This window comes from Bufo gargarizans, chromosome 4 (genome assembly GCF_014858855.1).
Source record: "Bufo gargarizans isolate SCDJY-AF-19 chromosome 4, ASM1485885v1, whole genome shotgun sequence".
Lineage (NCBI taxonomy): Eukaryota > Metazoa > Chordata > Amphibia > Anura > Bufonidae > Bufo > Bufo gargarizans.
The window spans coordinates 522,529,672-522,552,155 of NC_058083.1; the positions used below are offsets into that span (position 1 = coordinate 522,529,672).

Sequence of the window (22,484 nt, forward strand, 5' to 3'; positions counted from 1 at the left end):
TATAACTGTACATAGGAGCAGTATTATAGTAGTTATATTCTTGTACATAGGAGCAGTATTATAGTAGTTATATTCCTGTACATAGGGGGCAGTATTATAGTAGTTATATTCTTGTACATAGGAGCAGTATTATAGTAGTTATATTCTTGCACATAGGAGCAGTATTATAGTAGTTATATTCTTGTACATAGGAGCAGTATTATAGTAGTTATATTCTTGTACATAGGGGGCAGTATTATAGTAGTTATATTCTTATATATAGGAGCAGTATTATAGCAGTTATATTCTTGTACATAGGAGCAGTATTATAGTAGTTATATTATTGTACATAGGAGGCAGTATTATAGCAGTTATATTCTTGTACATAGGAGCAGTATTATAGTAGTTATATTATTGTACATAGGAGCAGTATTATAGTAGTTATATTCTTGTACATAGGAGCAGTATTATAGTAGTTATATTCTTGTACATAGGAGCAGTATTATAGTAGTTATATTCTTGTACATAGGAGCAGTATTATAGTAGTTATATTATTGTACATAGGAGCAGTATTATAGTAGTTATATTCTTGTACATAGGGGGCAGTATTATAGTAGTTATATTCTTGTATATAGGAGCAGTATTATAGTAGTTATATTCTTGTAGATAGGAGACAGTATTATAGTAGTTATATTCTTGTACATAGGAGCAGTATTATAGTAGATATATTCTTGTAGATAGGAGACAGTATTATAGTAGTTATATTCTTATATATAGGAGCAGTATTATAGTAGTTATATTCTTATACATAGGAGCAGTATTATAGTAGTTATATTCTTGTACATAGGAGCAGTATTATAGTAGTTATATTCTTGTATATAGGAGCAGTATTATAGTAGTTATATTCTTGTACATAGGAGCAGTATTATAGTAGTTATATTCTTGTACATAGGAGCAGTATTATAGTAGTTATATTCTTGTACATAGGAGGCAGTATTATAGTAGTTATATTCTTCTACATAGGAGCAGTATTATAGTAGTTATATTCTTGTACATAGGAGCAGTATTATAGTAGTTATATTCTTGTATATAGGAGGCAGTATTATAGTAGTTCTATTCTTGTACATAGGAGCAGTAATATAGTAGTTATATTCTTGTACATAGCGGCAGTATTATAGTAGTTATATTCTTGTACATAGGAGCAGTATTATAGTAGTTATATTCTTGTACATAGGAACAGTATTATAGTAGTTATATTCTTGTACATAGGAGGAAGTATTATAGTAGTTATATTCTTGTACATAGAAGCAGTATTATAGTAGTTATATTCTTGTACATAGGGGCAGCATTATAGTAGTTATATTCTTGTACATAGGAGCAGTATTATAGTAGTTATATTCTTGTACATAGGAGCAGTATTATAGTAGTTATATTCTTGTACATAGGAGGCAGTATTATAGTAGTTATATTCTTGTACATAGGAGGCAGTATTATAGTAGTTATATTGTTGTACATCGGAGCAGTATTATAGTAGTTATATTCTTGTACATAGGAGCAGTATTATAGTAGTTATATTCTTGTACATAGGAGCAGTATTATAGTAGTTATATTCTTGTACATAGGAGCAGTATTATAGTAATTATATTCTTGTACATAGGAGCAGTATTATAGTAGTTATATTCTTGTACATAGGAGGCAGTATTATAGTAGTTATATTCTTGTACATAGGAGCAGTATTATAGTAGTTATATTCTTGTACATAGGAGGCAGTATTATAGTAGTTATATTCTTGTACATAGAAGCAGTATTATAGTAGTTATATTCTTGTACATAGGGGGCAGTATTATAGTAGTTATATTCTTGTACATAGGAGCAGTATTATAGTAGTTATATTCTTGTACATAGGAGCAGTATTATAGTAGTTATATTCTTGTACATAGGAGGCAGTATTATAGTAGTTATATTCTTGTACATAGGAGCAGTATTATAGTAGTTATATTCTTGTACATAGGAGGCAGTATTATAGTAGTTATATTCTTGTACATAGAAGCAGTATTATAGTAGTTATATTCTTGTACATAGGAGCAGTATTATAGTAGTTATATTCCTCTACATAGGAGCAGTATTATAGTAGTTATATTCTTGTACATAGGAGCAGTATTATAGTAGATATATTCTTGTACATAGGAGCAGTATTATAGTAGTTATATTCTTGTACATAGGAGGCAGTATTATAGTAGTTATATTCTTGTACATAGAAGCAGTATTATAGTAGTTATATTCTTGTACATAGGAGCAGTATTATAGTAGTTATATTCTTGTACATAGAAGCAGTATTATAGTAGTTATATTCTTGTACATAGGAGCAGTATTATAGTACTTATATTCTTGTACATAGGAGGCAGTGTTACAGTGTGTTTTGTAATATAACAATTATTATATTTTTTCCATCAGAAAATTGCTGATAAACAGGATGATCTAGACAATTTCATCATCAAATATTTTGAAAAGGTAACCACTTTATTAATAGCAACTGCATTATGTTGTAAAGACAATGTCCTGCAGATTTCATTTCTGTTCACATAAAGATTTAAATGAATATTTTCTTTTTTAATTAAGTGATTCCAGAATTCAATACCAATTTTTGTAACCTACATAGGTCCAAACGTTCTACTCCGTTATTACACAGTTTATCTAGGCTTATTTTTTCTTAGATACCGCTGTCTGACGATATCACTAGAGGGCTATAAAGAGCTTACTGTTTTATATTTGGATTTAATATATAAATGTATGCAGTAAACTCCCTCTTGTGGTGGCTACAGGCACCACGTCTGTGCAGGGGATTTGGAGCTTTGTATCAGAAAAGCAGAACTTATATTATAAAATTAAATTCTGCATAAATGGAGACACATAGTAATGATGGCAACACGAATAACAACAGACCCAGCAACAGCAGCTTGCTGATAGTTTCCATGTACAAAGCATATTTTTGCGCTCTAGAAACTTGTGAAATACACAATGAAAATACATAAGAGCGCGGCTGGATCCTTAAACTACGGCCCCCCAGCTGTTGTAGAACTACAACTCCCTCAATGCCCTGCTGTAGACTGATATCTGTAGGCTGTTCAGGCATGCTGGGCGTTGTAGTTTTGGAACAGTTTGAGATTGCCTGCCTTAGGATATTGACTTTTCATCAGTGCATCTCCAACACAGAGGCATAGGAGGGGCCCCTGGAGTGAAGGGCCGTCTCCAGATGTGTTATATCCCAATTTCAGTGGGTGATGAGGACCTGCATAGGGATGTACTGAGTGCAATAAAAGGGGATGGTGTCAAGTAGCTCCTCAAAGGGTCTAATTTTTAACTTTGCTTTTCCCCCCATCTTTTATGAACCCCAGTGCTTATAGAGCAGTACACTTATCAATTCTATCTATTATGTTGCAGTATCCGGAAATCCAAGTCTCCCAGCTGCAGATGTTGCTGAATAAAGCATCGTGGTCAAGTAAGTCCCAAGTCCTGACAATGCCCATAGACACAATCAGGGGGCTTAAAGGGGGTTCTAACTTCTACATAAATTATGCTTAAAGGGGTTTTCCTGTGAACACCATTTATTCCTTATCCCACAGGATAGTGATTGGCGAGGGTCTGACTGCTGGGGACCCCACCAATCACGAGAATGAGAATGCGCTTGAGTGGTCACACATGTCCTGATATTTTGCCACAATGTATCAGTGCAGGTTAGGCTTCCTTCACATCTGCTCTGTGCAAAAAAAAACCTATAAAAAACAAAACAAAAACGGATCTGTCACAGGATGGGGGGACACATTGTGTCCATAATTTTTTTAGACAAAGCAGCTGCTGCACAACATCTGCGATGTGAACAAAGCCTAAAACGATCAGTCTGGAGTTTGGAATGTTTGTCTAGACTGATACAATTGTAGCAATACTTCATTAGGGTAAGCATCTGTTTCTAGCCTTAAAGGGGTTATCCTTTGAATAATGTAAAACATGAAAATCACATAGTACATGACGACCTCTTTCTAACAAAGCTAGAACCAGCCCTGTACCTCACATGGATCCAGAGATCTCCCCTTCATTTCTCCAATTGTTCTGCTAGATTTATTTCCAGCTGTCAGCTTAGGGGGTGTGTCTGTTCTCAGAGGCGTGTCTTTTCTCAGAGGTGTGTCTTTTCTCAGAGTCGTGTCTTTTCTCAGGGATGTATCTTTCCTCAGGGGCAGGTCCTTTCTCAGAGGTGTGTCTTTTCTCAGGGGCGTGTCTTTTCTCAGGGGTGTGTCTTTTCTCAGGGCGTGTCTTTTCTCAGAGGTGTGTTCATTATCAGGCGTGTCTTTTCTCAGAGGCATGTCTTTTCTCAGGGGTGTGTCTTTTCTCAAGGGTGTGTCTTTTCTCAGAGGTGTGTCTTTTCTCAGGGCGTGTCTTTTCTCAGACGCGTGTCTTTTCTCAGAGGCGTGTCTTTTTTCAGAGGCGTGTCTTTTTTCAGAGGCGTGTCTTTTCTCAGGGCGTGTCTTTTCTCAGGGCGTGTCTTTTCTCAGAGGTGTGTTCTTTATCAGAGGCGTGTCTTTTCTCAGAGGCATGTCTTTTCTCAGAGGTGTGTCTTTTCTCAGGGCGTGTCTTTTCTCAGAGGTGTGTTCTTTATCAGAGGCGTGTCTTTTCTCAGAGGCATGTCTTTTCTCAGGGGTGTGTCTTTTCTCAGAGGTGTGTCTTTCCTCGGGGCGTGTCTTTTCTCAGAGGTGTGTTCTTTATCAGAGGCGTGTCTTTTCTCATAGGCATGTCTTTTCTCAGGGGCGTGTCTTTTCTCAGAGGCAGGTCCTTTCTCAGAGGCAGGTCCTTTCTCCTCCAGCTGGCAGCAGTTAAAGAACGGAACTGAGCATGTGCGGCCACCTCTGTGAACAGGAACCCAGAAATTAGTAAAAGAGCAAACAGGAGGTGGCGCTATACAGATAGATTTCAGTGAATAGCTCAGTAGCTATAATAATTCTTTCATTACATCTAATTACAAAAGTATTCAGACCAAGGCGCTGGTTTGAAAAATGTAGCATATTTTTTGTGGAACAACCCCAAAATTGGATGCATTTTACAGTGAGTCGTTGCGTTTTTGCGAAGTCAAAAGCATTTGTTTCACCGGCAGGAGGCGCCATGCATGGCAAAACCGCAGCTATTTCTGGTAAAAAGTACACGGCGCTAATTGGCCATTTGGCATTTTAATCAGCAGGCTGCATTAACCCTTGAGGTGACAGAAGTTTCCGACAGTGTGCGGTCTGTATGATAACGCCGCTTGTTTCCCTCTCTCTCGCAGGTCTCCGGCACGCTCCAGTCAAGTTCAGCTTAGACGCCTGTAAAGTCATTATGGCTCAGTTGGACGTATCCTTCCCGCACTGCAAAAAATATGTTGATTTGTGAACTTCTTCCAATGCCCGGGGGCCCTCTCAGCCATTACACTGAATCACAGGCGCTTTTACTTCCAGCAAATTGCGCACAGCTTTTCATTACGGCCACGGTATCGTCTCCACAGTAGAGACCCATAAAACCTTCTCTGTTTTAACCCATAAGTGGCTGCAGTGGTATTAGCTATTGATTATGCACAATTGTTCAGAGAACGCAGGCACAGCGCGCCACAGAGATTACCACTAATCTACCAGTGGGGATCTAGTGACCCCTACAGGATGCATGTAGTATGACAGCTTAATCACGTACTGATTCCCCACTCGTTGCTTGCTGTCATTGAACAGTACTATTCCTGGCTTCATATAGAGGCAGGAATTGTTCTGACTTTGCCTTTCTCACACAGCTGAGGGTTTGTTACAATGTATACAATGTACAAAGCAGCAGTACAGATCTCTCTTCTATGATAGCGCTTAACCTGCCTTGTAAAAATAAACGGTGTCCCCGGTAAGTGGTACACACGCTGCACCCCCCACAATCTGCTAAGACAAAAAAAACATACAATGCAACAGCATTCTGCAAACCAAATAAAGTACAATAATGCCAAAGTAATAGGAAGTATTCCGGTGCTAATGCTACGCCATTTTGGCACCATAATAGGCATAATATAATGTGGGCTCGGCATGCATGTGGAACCTGCATTCCCTGAGGAGGCCGGTATGGCACCAGTTAATGTGGGATTTAGTTTTAGGTTCCCGTCTTACAGAGATCGCCTTGACATGCGGCAGATGGGCCCAAATAATTTTGTACAAAATGATTTGCCAAGCATCTCTAACCTCTAAGCGCAGCATCTGCTCCAGAATACTTCCTATTACTGTGGCGGTATTGTACTTTCTCTGGTTTGCGGAGCTCTGCGCTGCTGCATTGTGTATTTTTTTGCATCCCCCACAATGTTCCACACTGCAGTATGCTGCGGAGCGACACGAATCAGAGGGTCCGCTGTAGAAGAATATTGAATGCTGCTCTGGATGTGATATGACGTGAATTTACTCTTTTTATATATATTGTTATACGCCTTAACTCACAGCGCAGGTAAGTGCCTCCGGGACTCTGAACATGATCGAGTTCTACAATCTATGGCAGCGACTTATCTCTTACCAGGTAAGAAGATCTATTATCTATCTCATATCTATCTATCTCATATCTATCTATCTCATATCTATCTATCTATCTATCTATCTATCTCATATCTATCTATCTATCTCCTATCTATCTATCTATCTCCTATCTATCTATCTATCTATCTATCTCCTATCTATCTATCTATCTATCTATCTATCTATCTATCTCATATCTATCTATCTATTATCTATCTATCTCATATCTATCTATCTATCTATCTATCTCCTATCTATCTATCTATCTATCTATCTATCTATCTATCTATCTATCTATCTATCTCATATCTATCTATCTATTATCTATCTATCTCATATCTATCTATCTATCTATCTATCTATTATCTATCTATTATCTATCTATCTCCTATCTATCTATCTATCTATCTATCTATCTATCTATCTATCTATCTCATATCTATCTATCTATCTATCTATCTATTATCTATCTATTATCTATCTATCTCCTATCTATCTATCTATCTATCTATCTATCTATCTATCTATCTATCTCATATCTATCTATCTATCTATCTATCTATCTATCTATCTCATATCTATCTATCTATCTATCTATCTATCTATCTATCTATCTATCTATCTCCTATCTATCTATCTATCTCCTATCTATCTATCTATCTCCTATCTATCTATCTATCTATCTATCTATCTATCTATCTAGTCACTGGACTGATAGAATGCTATTACATAACACTGACACATTAGGAGAGACGAGCGGCGCCCCCTGTCATCTATGTGTAATTACTGCGCCCTCCACATTCAGGATTTGCCCTTGTATTACACACAACCATTGAAAGGTCAATTCCCGCTAATCTGCCCGGGCGCATTGTATAATGTTCTGTTTGCTCGGACTGAAATTGAGATTTATGCGAGCGGCGCGCAGACTGCAACGTTTCTCCTCTAAGGAAGCCTAACCTTGTAATCTCATTGCTTCCACAGGAGATTTTCCAGAGGAGAGACATTGATAAATCGGGATATCTGGAACTGAATGACCTGCGGGCCGCCGTGCAAGAGAAAGGTAAAGCATGGAAAATCTCACCTTCACCAGCTGGAAAGTCAGGCAAGAGCTAGAACTGCCTCCTATCTGCTATTTTTGTGATGACGTAGCAGAGCTGAGTTTGACATTTAGAAACCTATTGGCATTGTGATCATGTAAAAGTTAACCTGCAGCCCTATGTAAACGGGAAGAGTTAGGGAACTGCTTGTATAGGTGCTCTGGAAAGAAGTGTCTCATCTCTACTGCATCTTTTATGATGTAGTTGAGTTGGGTTTGTCATTTGAAGACGTGAATGGGTACAGTGGTAACGTAAACGTTTACATGAAGAGGAAGAGTTCGGGGGCACTGGAAAGGAATATGTAATCTTACCTGTACTACATCTATAATGATGGAGTTTGATATTTAGCGCTTTAGAACTGTAAGTTTTCTCCCTTACAATAATGCAGAGTGTTTACCTGTAGTCCCATGTAAAAGGAGTTATGAAACAGCTTGTAAAGGGGCTCTGGAAGGAAAACTTACTCATTTCTGCTACATATGTTATGTAGAGGAGGTGGGTTTGCCATTTAAAACCCTGAATCCCATGTGTATTTTAATACTGTAAAGCATTACCATCAGTCCTATGTAAAAAGGGAAGATTTACAGAAATAATTCTGCTTCTAAAAAGCAGAACTATCTTATAGGTGCTGTATCTTTAATGATGTAGCAGAGCCAAATTGTTATTCAACCCTTTGGAACAGCAGTCTTTGTGTATTGTGATACTGTAGAATGTCACCTGCAGTCCTATGTAACACACTCAGCTTTGCTGCATCTGTATCTGCAGCCTGTGGGTTGAGGGCACTGAAAGGTGGTGCCATCTCCTGGCAGAACCCATACAGCATTAATCAGGCCCAGTCCAGATAAGAGAAGCGCAGGGAGATAGAGACAGGTGTGACGCTCTCTAATATGTTTACTCACCGTGTGCTCTCTGTCTCTCTCTCTTGTATCCATCTGCCCTTGACCCTTTCTCTTTCTTGCACTCTCCCTTTCTTCCTATGTCTCAATCTCTCCTCTGATATCTTTTCCCTTTCTTGCACTCTCCTCCTTCTCTTAAATGCCCCTCTCTCTTTTCTCCATTCTCCTGCTCTCTCCTCGACTCTCTCTCATCTCCTCTCTATCACATGCTTTCCTCTCGACGCTCTTACCTTCAATCTGCCTTCTCTCACTCTCGCCCACCCTTAATTCTCTGCTGTCTCTCCTATCTCTTCCCTTGACTCGCTCTCCTCTTCACTCTTCTCTCTCTTAACTGTCTCCCTTTCGGACTCTCTCTTCTTGACACCTTTCTATTTATTCTCTCGACTCTTCCTTTTTTGACTCTCTTCTTAACTCTTCTCTCTCTACCTTTGAATCTCTTCTTTCTTGACTCTTTCTCTTGACTTATAATCTCCGTTCCTCTGGATTCATACTTCTCTTGACACCTCTCTCTTCCTTGTTGACTCTCTCTCTTCTTGACTGTTTACCTTTTTGACTGTCTCTTCTCTCTTCCCTTCCCTTCCCTTCGCTATCTCACCTCTTGACTCTCTCTCCTCTTAACTCTTACCTTGATTCTCTCTCATGTTCACTCTTCTCTTCCTTACTTTACTCTCTACATTATTGACTCTCTCCCCTTGACTCCTCTCTTTTCCCCTAATTCTTATTTTCTCTCTTTTACTTGACTCCTGTACTGACTCCCTCCCATTGACTGTCTTCCTTTTGACTCTCTCCCCCCTTTACCACTCTCCATCTGATTCCCCTTCCCCTGGCTCACCCTTCCCTTTTACTCTTAATCCTCGTTACCCTCTTTCTTCTTGACTCTCCCTTTGACTGTCTCCCTTTGACTGTCCCTCTTTCTGACGCTCTCTATTGAATGGCTGTAGGAATCACATTAAGTCGTCAGATCTACAACCTCATGGCGCTGCGATACGGCAACTCATCTCTGAAAATCGATTTTGAGAATTTCGTGTGCCTCATGCTGAGGATGGAGATCAATGGAGGTACGTCACAGCGCCGAATGTGGATGATTGTGTGTGGCGGCCGCTGTATATATACATGTCCCATTCATCTCCTACAGCGGTTATCACCCAGCTTTCCTAGGCTCCTGCATGGCCAATCCACCCGGGTTTGTGGTGCTACATCCTTTGCTGCAAAGGTTAGGATTTCAGGACCCTAAAAAGCTGTGTGACCAGTAATGGTGGACATTTTGGTTGTCACCATTGAATTGAAACATTTATAATAATTTGTATTTTTTTAATTTTTACTCATTAACCCTTTCTGGTTATTGTTTAGGAAGAGGCTCCGTTCATGCGGACCCTCTAAACCTTTGTATTTTTTCTCTTAAAGAGACAGTTGCCTAATCCAATCTCTTCCCAGTGTTCAGTTCTAGGTACAGGAGGTCTCATAGAGGGTGGAAAGGAGTCAATTGGGAGTCAGAGTACTTCCACTAATGCCTACTGTGCTCCTCCTCCCTCTAGCAGCGCCTCCTCGGCTCCGCCGTACAATGTCCCTGCCACCGGCTCCACCAACCTCATCTGGTCCTGGTTCAACCCGTCCCTTCCCCATATTATACCATCGTCACCGCCAGTCAGCGGTACAGGTAGGACGTGGGGAAGGGACGTCATTATACAGTTGGTGCATGGTACATATGGACACTAGGGGGCAGGCATTCCCAAGAGAGGCGTGAACAGCAATAATTGGTCATTGACTGCACACCGATGTAGCAGAGCTGAATGTGTGGTTTAACACATGATAATGATTTCCGCTAAATGACTAACTCAGCTCTGCTACATCTGACATCTGTTATACTAGAATCTTAGAAGTAGCGTTCGCTAAAGCCTAAGAAGAAATTGCTCCCCTTTGGTCATGCCAGCCCTCTTCTGCTCATAGTGAATATATATAGATAGATATAGATATGTCTATATATACACTTGCATACATGTATATATATGTATACATACATACATGTGCATATTCCCCGATGACACATCATTTAAAGGGCACTTAACCAAAATAATACAAGATGTCATATATAAAATAAACGAGCTTCCAACATTCACAAATATAGAAGAAAAGGTTTGATCACGAGTACGACACAACCGTCGAGCGTGGCTGATAACATAGAACAGCAGCTTTTATGTAGGGCTGGAAGCTTTTACAACTATATCTGTGAATGGCAGCCGTCGCTTTCTTGTACTTTGATTCCGTGCCCCTTTAAGTGCCAGCATACTGTAACACACGGGATTTTGATGCACATCCTCTATTGCAGTATTTCCCAACCAGTGTGCCTCCAGCTGTTGCAAAACTACACCTCCCAGCATGCCCGCACAGCCAAAGGCTGTCCGGGCATGCTGGGAGTTGTAGTTTTGCAACAGCTGGAGGCACACTGGTTGGGAAACACTGCTCTATTGCTACTGTTCAGACGCTGCGGCTGCTCATTAATCTGCATGCTTCGGATAATGAGGACGATACATTGTAATAACGTGTTCTGTGTTTACTATAACAAATGCTACATTGAAAGGTCTTGTATCATTTGTATTAATCTCTGAGCCCTTCTTTCTCTCCTACTTCCAGAGGTCTTTCAGAACTTGAGCAAAGATGGAAAAGGAATCTATTTAAATGAAGCAGAGGTAAGATCACAATCACACACTTTCATGTCTTAGAAGGAAGGATAATTTTAAGGGCAACTGATCTGAACAATACTGCCCCTATGTACAAGAATATAACTACTATAATACTACCCCCTATGTGCAAGAATATAACTACTATAATACTGCACCTATGTACAAGAATATAACTACTATAATACTGCTCCTATGTACAAGAATATAACTACTATAATACTGCTCCTATGTACAGGAATATAACTACTATAATACTGCTCCTATGTACAAGAATATAACTACTATAATACTGCTCCTATGTACAAGACTATAACTACTATAATACTGCCTCCTATGTACAAGAATATAACTACTATAATACTGCCTCCTATGTACAAGAATATAACTACTATAATACTGCTCCTATGTACAAGACTATAACTACTATAATACTGCTCCTATGTACAAGAATATAACTACTATAATACTGCTCCTATGTACAGGAATATAACTACTATAATACTGCTCCTATGTACAGGAATATAACTACTATAATACTGCCTCCTATGTACAAGAATATAACTACTATAATACTGCTCCTATGTACAGGAATATAACTACTATAATACTGCTCCTATGTACAAGAATATAACTACTATAATACTGCTCCTATATACAAGAATATAACTACTATAATACTGCTCCTATGTACAAGAATATAACTACTATAATACTGCTCCTATGTACAGGAATATAACTACTATAATACTGCTCCTATATACAAGAATATAACTACTATAATACTGCTTCTATGTACAAGAATATTACTACTATAATACTGCTCCTATGTACAAGAATATAACTACTATAATACTGCTCCTATGTACAAGAATATAACTACTATAATACTGCCTCCTATGTATAAGAATATAACTACTATAATACTGCCTCCTATATACAAGAATATAACTACTATAATACTGCTCCTATGTACAGGAATATAACTACTATAATACTGCTCCTATGTACAATAATATAATTACAGTTGTGACAGTCTGTAGATTGCTCTGGATACATTCTTGTATTTGAGCACAGGTTTGTTGGTAAATTTACACAATTCTGGGCGTTGTCACTGACTCCTCATTCGGGCAGCAAACCCTTAATTAGGTCTCATTCTGACTAATCACCACGTAACATAATTGCACATTTTAGATAAATTCCGTCCTTTGGACCCGGGGAATGCCTGTAATTTGTGCCTCCACCGGTGACAGCCTCTTTGCTCTGGTTTTAATGTACAGTTCCAAAGAGCAGCAGATTATGATGATTAGTTTATAATTAAGTTCAGTATGAAAAGTTGTCGGATCACACCGCCATCATCGCTTCATGTGTCTCCAGCTTTATCCTCATCAGTTCAGTATAAAATGCAGGGTTCTGTGGAAGTGCAGGAAATACATGGTAATTACACTTTACAAAATGAACGCAGCGTAAAGTGTAATTACCATGCATTTCCTGCAGGTGTCACTATTCTTGATTTGATTAGTAGTCAGTGACAATTCCTTATAATTGCCAGATGCCTAATACTGCCCTTGTCATCTGCAGTGGATGATGCTGACTCTCTACGCCTGATGTCGAAAAAAAAAACAACCCAGGATCTTTTTAAGGATATTTGCACTGAAATTATATAATCAATTTTAAATAGATTTTTACTATTTATTTTTATTCAACAATCAAGATCGATTTATACTGAAGTCCGAAGACATTTCTAAAGCACAAGTTCGATTTTTTTTTTGCTTATCATTTTTTTTAAATACATATATATATATATATTTTATTCATCTGTGACCGAGCACTCCCAGTAAATATTAAGGTAAGGATGCTACAATATGTGAACAGTATTTTGAGATTTTATTTGTAGTCATTTTTTTCTGTTTATTTTAACCAGCAGGGGTCATTGTTGCTAATACTTTGTATGCTTTTAGAAAATAGAACAGTGACATCTAAAGGGTGGAAAGGGAACTGCATGATAAAAAAATATAACAACCCTCCAACCCATATGATGAATATTTACCAAAGTGGGTTAGTTTTACAGGAGTGTTCAGAAATTCAATTGAATTGATTAGAAGGTGCCATCCAAAACTCCAGAGCATTATTCCTGTACTGTGATATCACTGTGCACATTATCCTGTTCTGTGACATCACTGTGCGCATTATCCCTGTTCTGTGACATCACTGTGCGCATTATCCCTGTTCTGTGACATCACTGTGCACATTATCCGTGTTCTGTGACATCACTGTGCACATTATCCTTGTGATATCACTGTGCACATTATACTGTTCTGTGATATCACTGTGCGCATTATCCTGTTCTGTGATATCACTGTGTGCATTATCCTGTTCTGTGATATCACTGTGTGCATTATCCTGTTCTGTGATATCACTGTGTGCATTATCCTGTTCTGTGATATCACTGTGTGCATTATCCTGTTCTGTGACGTCACTGTGCACATTATCCTGTTCTGTGACATCACTGTGTTTATTATCCCTGTACTGTGACATCACTGTGCGCATTATCCCTGTACTGTGACATCACTGCATGATAAAAAAATATAACAACCCTCCAACCCATATGATGAATATTTACCAAAGTGGGTTAGTTTTACAGGAGTGTTCAGAAATTCAATTGAATTGATTAGAAGGTGCCATCCAAAACTCCAGAGCATTATTCCTGTACTGTGATATCACTGTGCGCATTATCCTTGTTCTGTGACATCACTGTGCACATTATCCGTGTTCTGTGACATCACTGTGCGCATTATCCTTGTTCTGTGACATCACTGTGCGCATTATCCTTGTTCTGTGACATCACTGTGCACATTATCCGTGTTCTGTGACATCACTGTGCGCATTATCCTTGTTCTGTGATATCACTGTGCACATTATCCGTGTTCTGTGACATCACTGTGCACATTATCCGTGTTCTGTGACATCACTGTGCACATTATCCCTGTACTGTGATATCACTGTGCACATTATCCCTGTACTGTGATATCACTGTGCACATTATCCTGTTCTGTGATATCACTGTGCGCATTATCCCTGTTCTGTGACATCACTGTGCGCATTATCCCTGTTCTGTGACATCACTGTGCACATTATCCCTGTACTGTGATATCACTGTGCACATTATCCTGTTCTGTGACATCACTGTGCACATTATCCCTGTACTGTGATATCACTGTGCACATTATCCTGTTCTGTGACATCACTGTGCACATTATCCCTGTACTGTGATATCACTGTGCACATTATCCTGTTCTGTGATATCACTGTGTTTATTATCCCTGTACTGTGATATCACTGTGCACATTATCCTGTTCTGTGACATCACTGTGTGCATTATCCCTGTTCTGTGACATCACTGTGTGCATTATCCCTGTTCTGTGACATCACTGTGTGCATTATCCCTGTTCTGTGACATCACTGTGTTTATTATCCCTGTACTGTGATATCACTGTGCACATCATCCTGTTCTGTGACATCACTGTGCGCATTATCCCTGTTCTGTGACATCACTGTGCACATTATCCCTGTACTGTGATATCACTGTGCACATTATCCCTGTACTGTGATATCACTGTGCACATTATCCTGTTCTGTGACATCACTGTGCGCATTATCCCTGTTCTGTGACATCACTGTGTTTATTATCCCTGTACTGTGACATCACTGTGCGCATTATCCCTGTACTGTGACATCACTGTGTTTATTATCTCTGTACTGTGACATCACTGTGTTTATTATCCCTGTACTGTGACATCACTGTGCGCATTATCCCTGTTCTGTGACATCACTGTGCACATTATCCCTGTACTGTGATATCACTGTGCACATTATCCCTGTACTGTGATATCACTGTGCACATTATCCTGTTCTGTGACATCACTGTGCGCATTATCCCTGTTCTGTGACATCACTGTGTTTATTATCCCTGTACTGTGACATCACTGTGCGCATTATCCCTGTACTGTGACATCACTGTGTTTATTATCCCTGTACTGTGACATCACTGTGCGCATTATCCCTGTACTGTGACATCACTGTGCCCATTATCCCTGTTCTGTGACATCACTGTGCCCATTATCCCTGTTCTGTGACATCACTGTGTGCATCGTCTCTGTGCATTAGGGAAACCAAAATAATCATCAATTTTTCCATATTCTGAGCTTGCAGCTTGAGGTTCCATTCACACGTCCGTATGAATGGGTCTTCATCCGTTTCGCAACATTGCGCACACCATGTTCTGTCCGCATCTGTAGTTCCTTTACGAGGCCCCACAAAAAAAAGATAGAACATGTCCTATTCTTGTCCGCAGTCACAGACAAAAATAGGCATTTTCTATCACAGGGCCGGTCATGTGCCGTCCGCACAATGTGGAACGCACATGGCCGGTGTTCGTGTTTTGTGGACTTGTGAATGGAGCCTAACTTGGTTATGGTGGAGTGGGGCCCCATTACAAGTTTTGCTATGGGCCTCGTGGTTACCTCTTAGCCCCTGCCGCTATGTTCCCCCATAATTTCTTAGGGGAGAAAATGCTGACTGTTCCCCTTTAAGATGATGTTAAGTCTTCATTTAAACAGGAAATGCCCGGATACAACCTGGTATTATATCGGCCGCTCTTTAGTAGTCAGCCCCGAAAAGCTATCGAGCCATAATAGACTGCGGAGCCCTCAGTGCGCTGAACGTGCGTGGGCAGACTGCTGCCGTTTAGCGAGCCGCGCACCGCACTTTCCATTATATCCTACAATTAGCCTGACAACGGTTCCGCTAATAACATCTGACTTGTTTACTGTTAATCAGCGCGGCGACGGCGTCGTGTTTTCTATCAACAGTTCTTTCAGCCTCTACCTGGGTGGGATCAGCGCATTAGCCGTGGACCCGGCTGATAACATCTCGGTTATTACAGGGGACGAACGTGGCTCATCAGTCTGTAAATGTCAGGGCTCTGCGCCGTGGACGGGGAATCAGGGGACGCGCGTCCATTTACATCAAAGCTTTATTAACTTGTGTCTCTGTAATGAGCATTGTGCCGGGAGAGCAGTCCCCGCGCCGAGGAGGTTACAGATGCCAGGCTGCCACCATTTTAGGGGTCTTACTATCTTTCCATTGTTGTATATTTGGGTAGTTATATTGTGATGCTTACAACTAGGGGGCGCTAACCTCAGATATACCGCACATAGCGATCCATAGACGTTATTGTTACATAAGTACATACTCATATGAGAACAGAGCTGCACTGCAAGAACCTAATCTCCCAACTAAACCACAGATATGCAATTTACACTCCTGACACTTGGGGTACAGGATAGTGACACTGACACTTGGGGTACAGGATAGTGACACTGACACTTGGGGTACAGGATAGTGACACTGACACTTGGGGTACAGGATAGTGACACTGACACTTGGGGTACAGGATAGTGACACTGACACTTGGGGTGCAGGATAGTGACACTGACACTTGGGGTACAGGATAGTGACACTGACACTTGGGGTACAGGATAGTGACACTGACACTTGGGGTACAGGATAGTGACACTGACACTTGGGGTACAGGATAGTGACACTGACACTTGGGGTACGGGATAATGACACTGACACTTGGGTACAGGATGATGACACTGACACTTGGGGTACAGGATAGTGACACTGACACTTGGGGTACAGGATGATGACACTGACACTTGGGGTACAGGATGATGACACTGACACTCGGGGTACAGGATAGTGACACTGACACTCGGGGTACAGGATAGTGACACTGACATCTGGGGTACAGGATAATGACACTGACACCTGGGGTACAGGATAATGACACTGACACTTGGGGTACAGGATGATGACACTGACACTTGGGGTACAGGATAATGACAGTGACACTTGGGGTACAGGATGATGACACTGACACTTGGGGTACAGGATAATGACACTGACACTTGGGGTACAGGATAGTGACACTGACACTTGGGGTACAGGATAATGACAGTGACACTTGGGGTACAGGATAGTGACACTGACACTTGGGGTACAGGATGATGACACTGACACTTGGGGTACAGGATAATGACAGTGACACTCGGGGTACAGGATAATGACAGTGACACTCGGGGTACAGGATACTGACACTGACACTTGGGGTACAGGATGATGACACTGGCACATGGGGTACAGGATAATGACGCTGACACTTGGGGTACAGGATAGTGACACTGACACTCGGGGTACAGGATAATGACACTGAAACCTGGGGTACAGGATAATGACACTGACACTTGGGGTACAGGATAGTGACACTCACACTTGGGGTACAGGATAGTGACACTGACACTTGGGGTACAGGATAGTGACACTGACACTCGGGGTACAGGATAGTGACACTGACACTTGGGGTACAGGATAATGACACTGACACTTGGGGTACAGGATAATGACGCTGACACTTGGGGTACAGGATAGTGACACTGACACTCGGGGTACAGGATAATGACACGCTAACACTTGGGGTACAGGATAATGACACTGACACTTGGGGTACAGGATAATGACGCTGACACTTGGGGTACAGGATAGTGACACTGACATCTGGGGTACAGGATAATGACACTGACACCTGGGGTACAGGATAGTGACACTGACACTTGGGGTACAGGATGATGACACTGACACTTGGGGTACAGGATGATGACACTGACACTTGGGGTACAGGATAGTGACACTGACATCTGGGGTACAGGATAATGACACTGACACCTGGGGTACAGGATAGTTACACTGACACTTGGGGTACAGGATGATGACACTGACACTTGGGGTACAGGATAATGACAGTGACACTCGGGGTACAGGATAATGACAGTGACACTCGGGGTACAGGATACTGACACTGACACTTGGGGTACAGGATGATGACACTGGCACATGGGGTACAGGATAGTGACGCTGACACTTGGGGTACAGGATAATGACACTGACACTTGGGGTACAGGATAGTGACACTGACACTCGGGGTACAGGATAATGACACTGACACTCGGGGTACAGGATAGTGACACTGACACTTGGGGTACAGGATAGTGACACTGACACTTGGGGTACAGGATAGTGACACTGACACTTGGGGTACAGGATAATGACGCTGACACTTGGGGTACAGGATAGTGACACTGACACTCGGGGTACAGGATAATGACACTGACACTTGGGGTACAGGATAATGACACTGACACTTGGGGTACAGGATAGTGACACTGACACTCGGGGTACAGGATAATGACACGCTAACACTTGGGGTACAGGATGATGACACTGACACTTGGGGTACAGGATGATGATACTGACACTAGGGGTACAGGATAGTGACGCTGACACTTGGGGTACAGGATAGTGACGCTGACACTTGGGGTACAGGATAGTGACACTGACACTAGGGGTACAGGATAGTGACACTGACACTTGGGGTACAGGATAGTGACACTGACACTTGGGGTACAGGATAGTGACACTGACACTAGGGGTACAGGATAGTGACACTGACACTTGGGGTACAGGATAAAGACACTGACACTCGGGGTACAGGACATAACACATTGACAGCTGGGGAGGGGTGAATAAAAATAAAAAACATCCCATGAAACAAAAAAACTCTAGGAAACTGTTTGTCGGGCATTTTATAACCTCCTGTTGGGCAGCATGTAACATCTGGAAAGGTGTTTATGTCTAAAAAAAGAAAAAAAAGGAAAAGTGTGGAACTACCTGTAAATTTTACATCTGTGATTTGTTTTTCGTGTACAGGGGGATTGGAAGCGATACTCTCTGATACTCGGGAGATGCTCTGCTGATGCCTACAGCTGCTACGAATCATGATGATATTCATATTATCCGGTTATACATGAAGATTCCTCTATAATCTGCCTTCCAATACTCCGGCCATTCCCATAATCTGGCACCACACTGCCCGATGGAATTACATATAGCGGTGGATTATTACACTGACTACAGATGAGCCTATAAGAACTGTGAATGTAGATGAAGATGCTGCTGGTTAGTGTCTGCGCCTCCATGTAGCCATTTTTATGCCTATTTATTTTTTATTGTTACATTGTATTAGATCCTGTTATTTATTTATTTATTTAAAAGATTCATTATTTATTCCTTAAATTTTCTATGTATTTTATATTCAGTGCTTTTTTTTACTTTATTGTATAAATGATGATTATTGAGTGATTTATGATTTTTTAAATAAATATTTACAAAAAAAACCTGAGTTTTGTCGAAGTCTCATCACTACATACTCTGCTGTTCTGCCTTATTTGCCCATTTATACTACTGACCTCCATTCCATTAGCTTCTTCATACTATGCAAGGACAGATCAAGGGCCCCCACAGGATCAGCACACTCCTCTCCTGAAATACTCTGTGCTGCTAGGGATCGTGCTACTCCTACTATGTAACTCTCAGCCTGTGACCTCCCAGTTGTCTCCATTCCCTTCCTCACATCATGACCCTACTCTGTGCTGCTGTGGTTTTGCTCCTTCCTCTCTGTGACTCTGGCAAGATCAGCACATTCCCTTCCTGAAATGCTCTGTGCTGCTTTCACTGTTCTCAGTCTATGATCTCCCCCTGTTTCCTTCCTCCCCTGGTTACCCTGCCCCTGTCACATAGACCTGTCTTTACTAGCCTCATTATATGAAAGGACAAGTCACTGCTCACACAAAATTAGCACACTCCTCTCCTGAAATACTCTGTGCTGCTGAGGATTCTGCTCCTATCACTATGTAACTCTCAGTCTGTGACCTCCCACTTGTCTCCTCACATCATAGTACTGCCCCAGTCCCATCCTGCTCTGTCCTCAGTAAAATCACATTTGTGGACATGCCTTGCCTCCCACTCCTCTCCTGAAATACTCTGTGATGCTGAGGAATCTGCTGCTACCACTATATAACTCTCAGTCTGTGACTCACCTCCTGTCTCCTCGAATCCTGACACTGCCCCTGTCACATGCAGCACTGTCCACACTAGCACCAGCACACGAATGGACAGTTTTGCTCTCCCACTCCTGTCCTGAAATACTCTGCGCTGCAGAAAACCCTGAGCCTCCCACTATGTAAGTCTCTATGACCTCTCACTTTTCCCTTTTTGCCCTCCTCACATCATCACCCTGTCCTCATTAACACCATCACATGAATGGACAGGTCACTACCTCCCACAAGGTCAGCACACTCCTCTCCCGCTGCCGTCATTAAATTCTGTTTGGCTAAAAAGCGTTCTAACCCCCGTTAACCCCTTAGTGACCAACAATACACATTTTTTTATAGCAGTCACTAAGCGCCCCTAGACTGGGTGGCCCTATCTAGGTGCTGCACAGGTCTCCCATGAAGCGGAGTGCGTGGGCTCAGCTCTCACATGAAAGCCGGGCTCCTGCTGTAATGTCCCAAACAGGCAAAAGCACTGATGCTGACAATTTAACCCCTTAGATGCTGCAGTCAACTGCAATCACGGCATCTTAGTGGTTAAAGAAGGAGAAAATCCCTCATGTCTCCCATCGGCAGCCCGCAAAATGAAATAGTGGAGTGCCAATGTCTGTGCACAGCAGCCTAGGGCCTAATGAAGATGTCAGTATAGCACTGACAGAAAAAATACATGTATTGCGTAAGTCTAGCGGACCAGACCGCAGGGGCAGTATGTGAGTGCTCGGTGGGCTGATGGGGGTAATCACGGTTTTGCAGCTCCCTGGGTCGTGTACAGTGATGAGGAAGACAGCACTAAATCCTCCGGGGCACTCTCTATTGCAGGGAACACCATTCAGATGGAAGTTGAGGTGCCCTTGATGGTAATGGGTACTCTTAGGGTGCTTTGGTGGCTGGGTCCCTGTGTTCGTGATGCCAGCATCGTAAGGTGCAATTAGGAGATGATGTGGAATAAGGAGACCAAGTTTCTTAACAAACTCCCAGCATTTTACTGAAGCTGATCCAATGGTCATCAATGTATGCAAAAGTCATTTACAGCAAGGCAGCTTTTACAGTGATTCAGATCAGTTCCCAGAAGTTGCATAAGTGGCAGTTTTCTATGACAATCAATCTTTCTCCCTTGTTTCTCCAGGCTGGAGGGATGGACGATCTCTGCTGTACTGTATAATCATATACCTCTGTATCCTCTCTAGGAATGCTATATTCTGACAGAGGGCCTTTCTGTCCTTGGTTATGGTGGGCAGCTTGTAGCTTAGAATCTCTCCACCTAATGCAAAGGAGACTGGAGCCTGATAAACGACAGTTACCTTCCTTTGCCAATATTCTCACTCCCTCTCTGAGTTGCCTGGTTCTTCTGTAATCTTTCCCTTCTATGGCTGGTACATGGAACTAACTCTGCAGTTTGTGTAACTCTCCAAGATGGCTGCTGAGGTGCAGTTTTTCCTCAGACATCACACACTCTGACCTCCTTCTCCTCTATACTGTGTGCAGGACGGAGTCAGCCCTGGGAGGCTTGTTAGAACCTCCCTATGCAACTTTATTGGAACTCATATACAAGCACAATTTGCATGAAACTCAATCACAGTATTAGGGCTCATGCTCACGAACGTATTTTCTTTCCATTTCCGTTCCATTTTTTTGCGGACCGTATACAGAACCATTCACTTCAATGAGGCTGTAGAAAATACAGAAGTTACTCCGGGTGCATTCCGTTTCTGTTTGTCCGCATGGCCGTTCCACAAAAAAGTAGTGCATGTCCTATTATTGTCCGCAAATTACGGTCCGAGGCCCCATTCAAGCCAATGGGTCCGCAAAAAACACAGGAACGCACACAGAACACATCCGCATGTCATCTGTATTTTGCGGATCCATACTGTACAAAATGCTATGCCCAGCCCATATTGCTCATGTCTTTGGTGATTAATAAATTACTGTTTCCATTTCCAATCCGCAAAAAACGGATCAATTACGGAAACCATACGGATATATTTTGTGCAATAACGGAACGGAAGAGGACTTAGATCAGAGGAAAAAAAACTCAGATACAGAACGGATCCGTGAAAAACGGACCGCAAAACAACAAGGGTCGTGTGCATGAGCCCTTAAGCACTGCGTTTCAGGACACTGCATAAGCAATTGCAATGCATTATAGAAGCGATAAAAAGACTACGTATTAAGCAGGAACTGTCCCCACAAACTGCAGTGCAATCTGAAAGCACCATGTCATAGAGCAGAACAAACTGATATAGAGTTTTGTGGGAAAAGCTTTAATAAGGCT

The 22,484-nt window shown here is 41.5% G+C and overlaps 1 protein-coding gene across 2 annotated transcripts in view; it reads left to right on the forward strand.

The window, feature by feature from the left end:
* Nucleotides 1-19,404, forward strand: part of CAPN14 (calpain 14) — a 37,173-nt gene extending 17,769 nt beyond the window's left edge. The window contains exons 15-23 of one of the 2 annotated variants that reach the window (XM_044291781.1): nucleotides 2,434-2,490; nucleotides 3,421-3,478; nucleotides 5,291-5,355; nucleotides 6,469-6,537; nucleotides 7,515-7,593; nucleotides 9,465-9,581; nucleotides 11,155-11,210; nucleotides 12,783-13,050; nucleotides 19,032-19,404. In XM_044291781.1, coding sequence (XP_044147716.1) covers nucleotides 2,434-2,490; nucleotides 3,421-3,478; nucleotides 5,291-5,355; nucleotides 6,469-6,537; nucleotides 7,515-7,593; nucleotides 9,465-9,581; nucleotides 11,155-11,210; nucleotides 12,783-12,809 — 528 coding nt within the window. In that variant the 3' untranslated portion in view covers nucleotides 12,810-13,050; nucleotides 19,032-19,404. The remainder of the gene's footprint in view (nucleotides 1-2,433; nucleotides 2,491-3,420; nucleotides 3,479-5,290; nucleotides 5,356-6,468; nucleotides 6,538-7,514; nucleotides 7,594-9,464; nucleotides 9,582-11,154; nucleotides 11,211-12,782; nucleotides 13,051-19,031) is intronic. The other variant, XM_044291782.1, reaches the window with a different exon arrangement.
* Nucleotides 19,405-22,484: the final 3,080 nt, after the last annotated feature.